A 14,801-nucleotide genomic window follows, 5' to 3' on the forward strand; every position below is an offset into this window, starting at 1 on the left:
AAACTGTTTAACTCCGGTAAAAACAGACGAAGCGGACTAATATGATTACAATTAATTGAATTTCAATTGGCTTGAATTGGACTTTATTATCTAAGTGCCTTGAGATGACATTTGTTGTATTTGGCGCTATATAAATAAAAATGAATTGAATTAAATGAACCCGCTTCATCACACCCCTCCTGATGTTTGCTTTTAGAAGAAGAAGAAGAAGAAGCAGAAGAACGGAAGCCGGAATGAAAGTTTCCTCTGAGCGGAACCTTTGTGCGGCCCCTGTTCCCGGCCGGACTCATTTCCCCGCTGCTCCTCCATGTGTTTCACCTCCCCTGATCGGCTCCGACTCTCGGCTCCATTTGTGTGTTTGTTTGTTTGTTTGTTGATCGGGCTGTGCCGGTAAACATGCCGGGTGGCGGCAGCTCTTTGTTCTCCGGGTTCCGGGTTCTGGGCCTCTACTCCAACCACGTGCCGCACGCGCTCCGGTACCACCTGAAGCACCGCGAGTTCTACGTGGTGACGGCGGTGGGGAGAAGCTTCCACACGTTCAACGTAAGACCAGCTTTCCTGTGATCCATGATCCGCTGATGCTACTCCAGGATTACAGCATCTGTTGTTAACCAGCTCTGTGATCCTCCTCCTTTCCTGTTACCGCTCTGTCTGCAGTCTCTGTCTGCCCGGATAGTCTTAAAGCTGAGCAGAGAGCTGTTAGAGCTGTTCCTGCAGCCAGGTCCAGGATTACAGCATCTGTTGTTAACCAGCTCTGTGATCCTTCTCCTTTCCTGTTAGCGCTCTGTCTGCAGTCTCTGTCTGCAGTCTCTGTCTGCCCGGATAGTCTTAAAGCTGAGCAGAGAGCTGTTACAGCTGTTCCTGCAGCCAGGTCTCTGCCTGATGTTCCTGCTGTGTCCTCATCAGGACTCTAAGCTCATCCATTTTATCCAACAGAGATCTCACATTGATTATCAAACTTCCTCCTTTTCCTCCATTTTGTTGCTGCTCTGCATCCTAGACGTCTCCTCTTTGACTCATCATGATTTTGTCAGCCTTTCACCATTCTACACCTGAATGTTTGTTGTCTCTGTTCCTGTCTTTGGGGTGGATGTAATGTGTGAAACTAACTATTGATTGACTGTATTGGTTACCTGCAGGTTAACCGGTTGGGCATCGTTGCTATCAGTAAGTAGTCTGATTCCTTATTTTACTTTTTAACTTTCTTCATGCCCATGCTGTGCTGTGATGTAACTTGCTGCGGTTGCCTAGGTAACAGCCTCTCGGATGACATCACCTGCTTGGCGGCCGACAGGATGTTGGTGTTTGCCGCCACGGGTCGGCTCATCTGCGCCTTCGCCCGGAATAAAGAGGTAAAACTTTAAATGAAGCTTTTCAGATTTCTCCAACCTGTTTGGAATGTTCCATCCTGTTTGGAATGTTGATCCGGTTTGGAATGTTCCATCCTGTTTGGAATGTTTGATCCTGTTTGGAATGTTGATCCTGTTTGGAATGTTCCAACCTGTTTGGAATGTTGTTACAGTGCCGCCGTCGCGGTGCCCCCCCCCCCCCCCCCCTTTCTGTCTTCTCAAACCCCAGCTGGTGGAGGCGGATGGCCACCCTTCCTGAGTCTGGTTCTGCCAGAGGTTTCTTCCTGTTAAAAGGGAGTCGTTTCTCTCCACAGTCGCCTCAGGCACGCCGCTCAGGCCGGGAGATTGGACCGAAAAACAAAAAGTTTTCAGTGCAATCTGTTGGTTTTCTTAGCTAGGAAATTGTTTTTGAATTGGCTCTATATGAACGAATTGGATTATTTTATGAATTATGATTATTATTAATTAATTGAATTCCAATTGGCTTGAATTGGACTTACTATCTAAGTGCCTTGAGATGACATTTGTTGTATTTGGCGCTATATAAATAAAAATGAATTGAATTGAATTGAATTGAATTGAATGTTCGATCCTGTTTGGAATGTTCCATCCTGTTTGGAATGTTCCATCCTGTTTGGAATGTTCCATCCTGTTTGGAATGTTGATCCTGTTTGGAATGTTCCAACCTGTTTGGAATGTTGATCCTGTTTGGAATGTTCCAACCTGTTTGGAATGTTGATCCTGTTTGGAATGTTCGATCCTGTTTGGAATGTTCCAACCTGTTTGGAATGTTCCATCCTGTTTGGAATGTTGTTCCTGTTTGGAATGTTCCATCCTGTTTGGAATGTTGATCCTGTTTGGAATGTTCCATCCTGTTTGGAATGTTCCAGCCTGTTTGGAATGTTGTTCCTGTTTGGAATGTTGATCCTGTTTGGAATGTTCCATCCTGTTTGGAATGTTCCATCCTGTTTGGAATGTTGATCCGGTTTGGAATGTTCCACCCTGTTTGGAATGTTCCAACCTGTTTGGAATGTTGATCCTGTTTGGAATGTTCGATCCTGTTTGGAATGTTCCAACCTGTTTGGAATGTTCCATCCTGTTTGGAATGTTCCATCCTGTTTGGAATGTTGTTCCTGTTTGGAATGTTCGATCCTGTTTGGAATGTTGATCCTGTTTGGAATGTTGTTCCTGTTTGGAATGTTCGATCCTGTTTGGAATGTTGATCCTGTTTGGAATGTTCCAACCTGTTTGGAATGTTCCATCCTGTTTGGAATGTTGTTCCTGTTTGGAATGTTCGATCCTGTTTGGAATGTTGATCCTGTTTGGAATGTTCCATCCTGTTTGGAATGTTCCAACCTGTTGGGAATGTTCCAACCTGTTGGGAATGTTCCATCCTGTTGGGAATGTTCCAACCTGTTTGGAATGTTCGATCCTCTTTGGAATGTTCCATCCTGTTTGGAATGTTGATCCTGTTTGGAATGTTCCAACCTGTTTGGAATGTTCCAACCTGTTTGGAATGTTCGATCCTGTTTGGAATGTTCGATCCTGTTTGGAATGTTCCAACCTGTTTGGAATGTTGTTCCTGTTTGGAATGTTCGATCCTGTTTGGAATGTTCCATCCTGTTTGGAATGTTCCAACCTGTTTGGAATGTTCCAACCTGTTTGGAATGTTCCATCCTGTTTGGAATGTTGTTCCTGTTTGGAATGTTCCATCCTGTTTGGAATGTTCGATCCTGTTTGGAATGTTGATCCGGTTTGGAATGTTCCACCCTGTTTGGAATGTTCCAACCTGTTTGGAATGTTGATCCTGTTTGGAATGTTCCAACCTGTTTGGAATGTTCCATCCTGTTTGGAATGTTCGATCCTGTTTGGAATGTTCCAACCTGTTTGGAATGTTGTTCCTGTTTGGAATGTTCGATCCTGTTTGGAATGTTCCATCCTGTTTGGAATGTTCCAACCTGTTTGGAATGTTCCAACCTGTTTGGAATGTTCCATCCTGTTTGGAATGTTCCATCCTGTTTGGAATGTTTGGAATGTTCCAACCTGTTTGGAATGTTGATCCTCTTTGGAATGTTCGATCCTCTTTGGAATGTTCCATCCTGTTTGGAATGTTCCAACCTGTTTGGAATGTTCCAACCTGTTTGGAATGTTCCATCCTGTTTGGAATGTTCCAACCTGTTTGGAATGTTCCAACCTGTTTGGAATGTTCCAACCTGTTTGGAATGTTCCATCCTGTTTGGAATGTTCCAACCTGTTTGGAATGTTCCAACCTGTTTGGAATGTTGATCCTGTTTGGAATGTTCGATCCTCTTTGGAATGTTCCATCCTGTTTGGAATGTTCCAACCTGTTTGGAATGTTCCAACCTGTTTGGAATGTTCCAACCTGTTTGGAATGTTCCATCCTGTTTGGAATGTTCCAACCTGTTTGGAATGTTCCAACCTGTTTGGAATGTTCCAACCTGTTTGGAATGTTCCATCCTGTTTGGAATGTTCCAACCTGTTTGGAATGTTCCAACCTGTTTGGAATGTTCGATCCTCTTTGGAATGTTCCATCCTGTTTGGAATGTTCGATCCTCTTTGGAATGTTCCATCCTGTTTGGAATGTTCCAACCTGTTTGGAATGTTCCAACCTGTTTGGAATGTTCCAACCTGTTTGGAATGTTCCATCCTGTTTGGAATGTTCCAACCTGTTTGGAATGTTCCATCCTTTTTGGAATGTTGATCCTGTTTGGAATGTTCGATCCTGTTTGGAATGTTCCAACCTGTTTGGAATGTTGATCCTGTTTGGAATGTTCCATCCTGTTTGGAATGTTGATCCTGTTGGCTCGCCGTACAGGTGGTGATGCGTTACCATGGACACCAACAGGAAGTGCGCCTGCTGCTTCCTCTGGGCGATCAGCTGATCTCTGCTGACAGCGGCGGTGATGTCATCGTGTGGGACGTGCAGGGGGGAGGTGAGCAGGAAGAAGGGGCGGGGCTTCAGGCTGACTAACCGAGCGGTTACCCATCATGCTTTGCTCTCTGTGTATCTCAGACGTCTACCTGCGGCTGCAGTTTGACCCGAGTGTCTTCCACGTGTCCGCCATGATGCACCCGAGCACCTACCTGAACAAGGTGCTGCTGGGCAGCTCCCAGGGTGCACTGCAGCTGTGGAACATCAAGACCAGGTGAGCCTGTGGTGATGTCATGGGGTTGGTGATGTCATGAGGCTGGTGATGTCATGAGGTTGGTGATGACATCTGGAGATAATAAATGTGTGTTTGATCCTCAGTAAGCTGCTCTTCACCTTCCCCGGCTGGTCGGCAGGAGTCACCGTCCTGCAGCAGGTCAGTCATCAGCTTTGGACCAATCAGTGATCAGGTTTGGACCAATCAGTGATCAGGGTTGGACCAATCAGTGATCAGGTTTGGACCAATCAGTGATCAGGGTTGGACCAATCAGTGATCAGGACCAATCAGTGATCAGGACCAATCAGTGATCAGGGTTGGACCAATCAGTGATCAGGTTTGGACCAATCAGTGATCAGGGTTGGACCAATCAGTGATCAGGTTTGGACCAATCAGTGATCAGGGTTGGACCAATCAGTGATCAGGACCAATCAGTGATCAGGACCAATCAGTGATCAGGGTTGGACCAATCAGTGATCAGGTTTGGACCAATCAGTGATCAGGACCAATCAGTGATCAGGACCAATCAGTGATCAGGGTTGGACCAATCAGTGATCAGGTTTGGACCAATCAGTGATCAGGGTTGGACCAATCAGTGATCAGGTTTGGACCAATCAGTGATCAGGTTTGGACCAATCAGTGATCAGGGTTGGACCAATCAGTGATCAGGGTTGGACCAATCAGTGATCAGGGTTGGACCAATCAGTGATCAGGGTTGGACCAATCAGTGATCAGGACCAATCAGTGATCAGGGTTGGACCAATCAGTGATCAGGGTTGGACCAATCAGTGATCAGGACCAATCAGTGATCAGGGTTGGACCAATCAGTGATCAGGGTTGGACCAATCAGTGATCAGGACCAATCAGTGATCAGGGTTGGACCAATCAGTGATCAGGACCAATCAGTGATCAGGGTTGGACCAATCAGTGATCAGGGTTGGACCAATCAGTGATCAGGACCAATCAGTGATCAGGGTTGGACCAATCAGTGATCAGGGTTGGACCAATCAGTGATCAGGACCAATCAGTGATCAGGGTTGGACCAATCAGTGATCAGGGTTGGACCAATCAGTGATCAGGGTTGGACCTTCCATGACTGAAGATGCTTTCAGAATCATTGATCTAGAACAGGTGTATAGGTGATCAGTCCTGCTAATGAAACCTGCTGATAAAGACTTCATCTCCCAGAGTCCTGCTGTGGACGTGGTTGGTGTTGGCACGGCAACAGGCCGCATCATCATTCACAACATCCGTTTGGATGAGACGCTGATGACCTTCATGCAGGACTGGGGACCAATCAGCACACTCGCTTTCAGGACAGGTGCGATACTCATCATGTGGTGCCACTGTGTGTCAGAAAAATGGCTGTGTTCGAAACTGCCTACTACATACTACATACTGCATACTACATACTACATACTGCATACTGCATACTGCATACTACATACTGCATACTGCATACTACATACTACATACTGCATACTACATACTACATACTGCATACTGCATACTACATACTGCATACTACATACTGCATACTACATACTACATACTACATACTGCCTACTACATACTGCAAACTGCATAATACATACTGCACACTACACACTACATACTGCATGCTACACACTACATACTGCATAATACATACTGCACACTACACACTACATACTGCATGCTACATACTACATACTGCATACTACATACTACGTACTGCATACTGCATACTACATACTACATACTGCATACTGCATACTACATACTACATACTGCATACTGCATACTACGTACTGCATACTGCATACTACATACTGCATACTACGTACTGCATACTGAATACTACGTACTGCATACTGCATACTACGTACTGCGTACTACATACTGCATACTACGTACTGCGTACTACATACTACATACTGCGTACTACTTACTATGTACTACATACTGCATACTACATACTGCATATTACGTACTGCATACTACATACTGCATACTTCATACTGCATACTACATACTGCATACTACATACTGCATACTGCATACTACATACTGCGTACTGCATACTGCATACTCCATACTGCTTACTACGTACTGCATACTACATACTGCATACTCCATACTGCATACTAAATACTTCATACTACATACTGCATACTGCATACTGCATACTGCATACTAAATACTTCATACTACATACTGCGTACTGCATACTACATACTAAATACTTCATACTGCATACTGCATACTCCATACTACATACTGCATACTGCATACTCCATACTGCATACTACATACTTCATACTACATACTGCATACTGCATACTGCATACTACATACTGCATACTACATACTTCATACTACATACTGCATACTGCATACTGCATACTACATACTGCATACTAAATACTTCATACTGCATACTACATATTGCATACTGCATACTATATACTGGATATTACGTACTGCATACTACAGACTACATACTGCGTACTACATACTGCGTACTACGTACTACATACTGCGTACTACCTACTGCATATTACGTACTACATACTACATACTGCATACTGCATACTACGTACTGCGTACTACATACTGCATACTACGTACTGCATACTGCATACTACGTACTGCGTACTACATACTGCATACTGCATACTACATACAACATACTGCATACTGCATACTGCATACTCATCGATCTGCAGAGTGTGCAGAGCGTTTACCCACAATGCATTGCGCTCCTGCCTGAGCCGAAATCAGCCGGCCTGAAGCTGATTTCCCTTAAGCTCTAAACTCTGTAAACTTTAGCAACATTTGAAACATTTTCAGGAGAGAAAGTAGTCGTTTAGATCCCCAACGTGTTGAAAACCTGACAAAATACCGGCTGTTTACAGTTTTGTTCCCACGAATTCGGCGCTACTAAAGCTAGCCGCAGTGAGCAACGCACTTCCTGTTATTTTCACAAAATAAAATACCCGTTGCCTTTTATCATAGGGAAAGCCATTACGATACAATTGGTGCTTTTGTTTTGAAAATAGGAAGTGAACCTACCCTCGTTGTAGCTAGCTTGAAACTGCTGTTTTGACAGGAAATGGCGATCGGCGACGTCACGTTACGTTGCATCTTGGGTAGTTTGAGTATGAGTAGTAACCTCATGATGCATACTCAACATTTAGGAGAATCTAGAATGCATCCGGGAACTTAAAAAAGTTAAAGTTAGTATGAGTACTAGGCGGTTTCGAACACAGCCAATAAGTTCCTGTTCATGTTCCTCACATGTTCCTCACCTGTTCTTATATTAGATGGTCCTCCCATTTTGGCGTCTGGCAGCTCTCAGGGCCACATTGCATTCTGGGATTTGGAACGCCGTCAGCTTGTTGCCCAACACAGACACGCCCACAGAACAGCTGTTGCCGCAGCAACATTCCTCCACAGAGAGCCGTTATTGGTCACCAACGGCGCCGATAACGCCATCAAGGTGAGAGCAACAAACGATCGTTCGGACCCCTGAAACAGATCTCCAGATTTCTCTAAACGTCTCCTTAACCTCAGGTGTGGATATTTGACCAAGAAGGGGGCGGAGCCAGGCTACTGCGGAGTCGTCAAGGCCACAGCGCCCCTCCCACCACCATCCATCACCACGGCAACGATGGAAAGAACATCCTCAGCGCTGGTAAAGTCCACTGCATATGTACCCGTCACATAGGTGGTCTCAGGTGTTTCCCCGTGACTCACAGCTGTGTCTGCAGGTCAGGACGGGACCCTCCAGTCCTTCTCCACCGTGCACGAGCGGTTCAACAAGAACCTGGGCCGTGGTAAGTATCCGGCTCGGCATCACGCCGTGTTCCATCGGGCCTTAAAACCTGGATTATTTGAATGGAGTCTGGTGGGAATGGGACGTTTGTTTTTGTCAGGTTCTGTAAATAAGAAGAAGGAGAAGAAGAAGAAGAAAGGGCTGTCGTACGAGGAGCTGCGTCTGCCGGCCATCACGGCGTTCTGCTCAGGTGAGCGTCCGACACGCCGTCCCACAGAGCGCCGCCAGGTCCATGGCCACGTCTAAACCGCACCTCCTTTTTGATTGACAGCTGTCACTCGTCAGTCAGACTGGGACGGCATCGTTGCTTGTCATCGCGGTCGCCTAGCAACAACCACATGGAACTACCAGAGGTGCACCATGGGAGCTCATCACCTGCAGCCGCCAGGTGCCAAAAGAGATGCCATCGCTACGGTAACGGTTTCTTTACACTGTTGGCTCCCTAAGCCCCGCCCCCTTGTTGCTCGGTCACATGACGTCCTGTCTCTGTTCGCAGGCCGTTGACATCACTTCCTGTGGTAACTTCGCTGTGATTGGCTTATCCTGTGGCCACGTGGACGTCTACAACCTGCAGTCTGGCCTGCACCGCGGTTGCTATGGTGACAATGAGAAAGGTGTGTTCACCTGTTTGTTTGTTTTAGTACACACCTGTCACCCGTTGTCAGTGATTGGTTCATCATCCTCATAAATCCCGCCTCCTCTGCTCCAGCTCACGGTGGCGTGGTGCGAGGCGTTGCCACGGACGCACTGAACCAGCTGACACTCACCGCTGGCTCTGATATGCTGCTGAAATTCTGGCGTTTCAAGACGAGGAAACAGGAAGCAGAGCTGAAGCTGAATGCTGCACCAGCTAGCATGAAGCTACACAGAGACAGGTAGCTAACTGTTAGCATGAAGCTCCATAGAGACAGGTAGCTAACTATTAGCATGAAGCTACACAGAGACAGGTAGCTAACTATTAGCATGAAGCTACACAGAGACAGCTAGCTAACTGTTAGCATGAAGCTACACAGAGACAGGTAGCTAACTGTTAGCATGAAGCTACAGACAGGTGGCTAACTATTAGTATGAAGCTACAGACAGGTGGCTAGCAGTCAGCACGATGCTATCATGTTCTTTTGTTTTTGCCTTGTTAGCGGAATGCTAGCTTTAGCGCTGGACGACTTCACGTTGGTGATAGCTGACATAGAAACGAGGAGAGTCGTCAGGAAGTTTGCGGGTCACCATGGCACACTACATACTGCATACTACATACTACATACTGCATACTACATACTGCATACTGCATACTGCATACTGCATACTAAATACTGCATACTGCATACTGCATACTGCATACTAAATACTGCATACTGCATACTGCATACTACATACTGCATACTACATACTAAATACTACATACTAAATACTGCATACTGCATACTGCATACTACAGACTGCATACTACATACTGCATACTACATACTGCATACTGCATACTGCATACTAAATACTGCATACTGCATACTGCATACTACAGACTACATACTGCATACTGCATACTACATACTGCATACTACATACTAAATACTACATACTAAATACTGCATACTGCATACTGCATACTACAGACTGCATACTACATACTGCATACTACACACTACATACTACATACTACATACTGCATACTACATACTAAATACTGCATACTGCATACTGCATACTACATACTAAATACTGCATACTGCATACTGCATACTACATACTAAATACTGCATACTGCATACTGCATACTACATACTGCATACTACATACTAAATACTACATACTAAATACTGCATACTACATACTGCATACTACAGACTGCATACTACATACTGCATACTACATACTGCATACTGCATACTGCATACTAAATACTGCATACTGCATACTGCATACTACAGACTACATACTGCATACTGCATACTACATACTGCATACTACATACTGTATACTGCATACTACATACTGCATACTGCATACTACAGACTACATACTGCATACTGCATACTGCATACTACGTAGTATGCTGCTGAAATTCTGGCGTTTCAAGACGAGGAAACAGGAAGCAGAGCTGAAGCTGAATGCTGCACCAGCTAGCATGAAGCTACACAGAGACAGGTAGCTAACTGTTAGCATGAAGCTCCACAGAGACAGGTAGCTAACTGTTAGCATGAAGCTCCATAGAGACAGGTAGCTAACTATTAGCATGAAGCTACACAGAGACAGGTAGCTAACTGTTAGCATGAAGCTACACAGAGACAGCTAGCTAACTGTTAGCATGAAGCTACACAGAGACAGGTAGCTAACTGTTAGCATGAAGCTACAGACAGGTGGCTAACTATTAGTATGAAGCTACAGACAGGTGGCTAACTATTAGTATGAAGCTACAGACAGGTGGCTAGCAGTCAGCACGATGCTATCATGTTCTTTTGTTTTTGCCTTGTTAGTGGAATGCTAGCTTTAGCGCTGGACGACTTCACGTTGGTGATAGTTGACATAGAAACGAGGAGAGTCGTCAGGAAGTTTGCGGGTCACCATGGCAACATCAATAATATGGTGAGTTGACAAGAAGCTGCTAATGGTGCCGATTTGTTGTTCTGCAGATTTATAGACGATCAATCGGTGCCGTCGATAATCTGGACGTGAAGGACATGTTTGTTTATTTTCAAGCCAGATGTTTAAATCTTAAACAGTTAATTATATTTATCGAAAAGGGGAACATTTAACTGATGAAGGATTGATCATCATCATCATCAGACACAAAGAATCTGATTTGGAAAAAGAAACCTGAGGTCAAAACATTAAGAACTCTGTTACACGCTCCACATTGCACCATACTTTGTGCACGTTGGTAATGTGCACGTTGGTTTGGGGTTCCTGATCAGAGAGAAATTATTGTCTGTTTCTGACTCAGACTTTCAGCCCTGACGGCCGCTGGCTGGTTACCGTGGCGATGGACTGCACTGTGCGTACCTGGGACCTCCCCGCCGGAAGGTGAGAGCCAACAGGAAAATTAAAATGAATAAAGTTAGAAAACACCGGCAACATGGCGTCCGCTCCAGAATAACCTGATGACATCACTGTGTTCGATGAACAGGGAATAAAACGGCTAAAGCCAGCAGCTAAAGCCAGCAGCTGAAGCCGGCAGCTAAAGCCATAAAGCTAGCAGCTAAAGCCATAAAGCTAGTAGCTAAAGCCATAAAGCTAGTAGCTAAAGCCAGCAGCTAAAGCTAGCAGCTAAAGCCAGCAGCTAAAACCAGCAGCTAAAGCTAGCAGCTAAAGCCAGCAGCTAAAGCCGGCAGCTGAAGCCGGCAGCTGAAGCTGGCAGCTGAAGCTAGCAGCTAAAGCTAGCAGCTGAAGCCTGCAGCTAAAGCCAGCAGCTAAAGCCGGCAGCTGAAGCCGGCAGCTAAAGCCATAAAGCTAGCAGCTAAAGCCATAAAGCTAGTAGCTAAAGCTATAAAGCTAGCAGCTAAAGCCATAAAGCTAGTAGCTAAAACCAGCAGCTAAAGCTAGCAGCTAAAGCCGGCAGCTGAAGCTGGCAGCTAAAGCTAGCAGCTGAAGCCTGCAGCTAAAGCCGGCAGCTGAAGCTGGCAGCTAAAGCTAGCAGCTAAAGCTAGCAGCTGAAGCCGGCAGCTAAAGCTAGCAGCTAAAGCCGGCAGCTAAAGCCGGCAGCTAAAGCTAGCAGCTAATCTGAGATCGTTTTCTTCTTCTCTCCTCAGCCTGGTTGATTGCTTCCTGGTTGCCACGGCGCCGGTGTGCGTGTCCATGTCACCGACGGGAGACTTCCTGGCGACGGCCCACGTGGACAGTCTGGGCGTTTACCTCTGGTCAGGACGGCCCGTAGTTAGCGATGACATCACCGATGTGTGTTTGAGTGTTTGAGTCCCATCGGCCAATAACAGTGCGGCTCTCCTCCCTCAGGACCAATAAGAGCCTGTGTGGGCCTGTGGGGCTCCGCCCCCTCCCGGCTGATTACCAACCAGCTGAGGAGATGCTGCCCGGCGTCACCGTGGAGGAGGAGGAACAGGAAGTGACCTCAGAGGAAGCTGAGGACGTGTACCAGTCAGCTGAGCAGCTGGGGGCGGAGCTTGTGACGCTGTCTCTGCTGCCGGAGTCTCGATGGAAGAGTCTGCTCCACCTGGACGACATCAAGGTGAGCGGCCGGCGGACAGGTGTGCCCTGCGAGGTGGAGGCGGAGGCGGAGCCCCGCGTGACACGTTTTGTTGTTGTTGTTGTTTACAGAGGAGGAACAAACCAGTGGCGCCCCCCACTGCCCCGCCCACTGCTCCCTTCTTCCTGCCAACAGTTCCTGGTCTCACGCCTCGATTCACCTTGCCCACGGCAAAACAGGACCCTCAGGTACAGCCAATCGGAGCCCAGGACCCCCTGCAGTGTTTTATGTCAGTTTAAGTTGAGCGTCTAAATATGGTCGTGCTTCCTGTGTGTCAGTCGAAGGTTCTGGCCTGTGATTGGCTGACTCAGAGGTCCGAGTTTGGTTCTGCTCTGGAGTCGGCTCTGCGTTCCGGATCATGTGAGTTAGCATGATTAATTATTACGTTATAAGTTAATAATTAACCTGCGTTAATTAGAATTAATATTATAATATATATTATATATAATATATATATTATTATATACTTAAGTTATTATGACATCATCAAAGCTTTTAAACTGATTTAATTTGATCTTTGCTGATAAATTAAGTTCAAACTTCAGGAAGTGGTTTTCAGTCTCAGACGCTCCGACGGTGCGTTCAGGTGAGTCTGTTAAACTGTGTATCCCTTCCGCAGTCGATCGGCCTCTGCGTCTCCTGAAGGATTGTGGGCCGGCGGCGCTCTCCGTGGAGCTCGCCAGCCTGACGTCGGAGGGGGGCGGAGCCAGTAGCCTCCTGTTTGCTTTCATTCAGATGATTGACAGCATGCTGGTCGGTGGGCGGGACTTCGACCTTGCTCACGCCTACTTGGCGCTTTTCTTAAAGGTCAGCCAATCAGAAGGCAGCTGCAGTCTTTTACTGTGAAAGTCAGCTTCCTGTTTACCATCAGCTCTGTTTGCTTTCAGCTCCACCTCAGGGCGCTGTCGCAGGACGCCGCCGCCATGGCAACGCTACTCCGCCTCTCATCGCGGCTGGAGGCGGGGTGGGCGGAGCTACGAGCATCGTTCAACCAATCACTGTGTCTGCTGTCGTACACCAAGACCGCACTGCTGTGACACGTGCACACTCACTCACACACGTGCACACGTGCACACACACACACACGCTCACTCATGGTTTTGGATTAAAAGTTTTTGATTCTTCTTGGTGTGATTTTGTGTTTCTGTGATGTTGAAACTTTGCTGCTTCCTCAGATTAATCTGAACCTATTGATCAGTAAAAACAGTGATCAATAATAACAGTCCATCCATCCCGCTGAATCCGTCAGTCGGGTCGCGGGGGGGCTGGAGCCTATCCCAGCAGTCAAAGTGCGAGAGGCGGGGTACACCCTGGACAGGCCGCCAGTTCATCACAGGGCCACATAGAGACAAACGAGACATACAACCACTCTAAGGACAATTTAGAGACACCAAATGAACCTAACATGCATGATTTTGGGTGGTGGGAGGAAGCCGGAGTACCTGGAGAGAACCCACACATACACGGGGAGAACATGCAGACTCCACACAGAAAGTGTGGAAACTGTGAGGCGACGGTGCTAACCACCACACCACCGTGCAGCTGCTCTGAAGCACTCACTTAAAAGTTCTTGTTTTTACTTTGGTGCTGATGTAAATGTCGGGATTCATGAGATTTAATAACAGTGATCAGTAAAAACAGGGATCAATAATAAGTGATCAGTAATAACGGTGATCAATAATAAGTCAGCAGAGTGAACTTCTCTTGTTCAGGTGCTCTTTGCCTAAAATCACACGAGGTCACATGACTAGAGTCTCCAATCAGATGAGAGAGAAGTGGTGACAGGGACCACAAAGATGACATCACTTCCTGTCTGACATACAGGCGTCTGCATCAGAAACAGGATCAAAGAGACGGATCATTTTAATCATTTAAGAGCAGCAACTTCTTTTGGATTATAAAGTATTTAGAGAGTTTCTCAGTCTTTAAACTTTAAGCTTTTAACTTTAAACATACAAAGTTACTCTAAAAATGAATGTAATCGAAGCTTTTCCTGAACACGACAGTATTCTATTTATTATTATTGTTATTATTATTATTATTATAGCATTCTATTATAACTCTGTTTCTTTATAAACTATAAATGGAACAACCACTTTTTAATATAATATTTTCCTCTTCCTGTTTGTTCAAAGCTGGATTTCATTAAAGTTTGAACTTGATATTTGTAATTTTCTTTGTTCCCTAAAATAAAATAACTGAACAATATTCAGTATTTGAGATTAAAGTTTAAATTGGACAGCAGAGAAAGAAACTCGGGAACATCTTTTCTC

The 14,801-nt window shown here is 45.8% G+C and overlaps 1 protein-coding gene across 1 annotated transcript; it reads left to right on the plus strand.

Annotated features, from left to right (window-relative positions):
* The first annotated feature begins 291 nt into the window (after positions 1-291).
* Positions 292-13,652, plus strand: wdr36 (WD repeat domain 36). Its single transcript, XM_075455362.1, has 22 exons — positions 292-543; positions 1,140-1,167; positions 1,252-1,352; positions 4,186-4,303; positions 4,384-4,516; positions 4,621-4,675; positions 5,705-5,837; positions 7,822-7,997; positions 8,072-8,192; positions 8,269-8,334; positions 8,434-8,523; positions 8,605-8,747; positions 8,830-8,947; positions 9,043-9,208; positions 10,805-10,913; positions 11,272-11,351; positions 12,077-12,184; positions 12,279-12,510; positions 12,600-12,716; positions 12,807-12,888; positions 13,148-13,335; positions 13,416-13,652. The coding sequence occupies exons 1-22, from the start codon at positions 397-399 to the stop codon at positions 13,563-13,565; spliced, it is 2,661 nt and encodes an 886-aa protein (XP_075311477.1). The 5' UTR covers positions 292-396; the 3' UTR covers positions 13,566-13,652.
* The last annotated feature ends 1,149 nt before the right edge of the window (positions 13,653-14,801 follow it).

The sequence above is a fragment of the Odontesthes bonariensis genome, chromosome 22 (assembly GCF_027942865.1).
Source record: "Odontesthes bonariensis isolate fOdoBon6 chromosome 22, fOdoBon6.hap1, whole genome shotgun sequence".
Classification (NCBI taxonomy): domain Eukaryota; kingdom Metazoa; phylum Chordata; class Actinopteri; order Atheriniformes; family Atherinopsidae; genus Odontesthes; species Odontesthes bonariensis.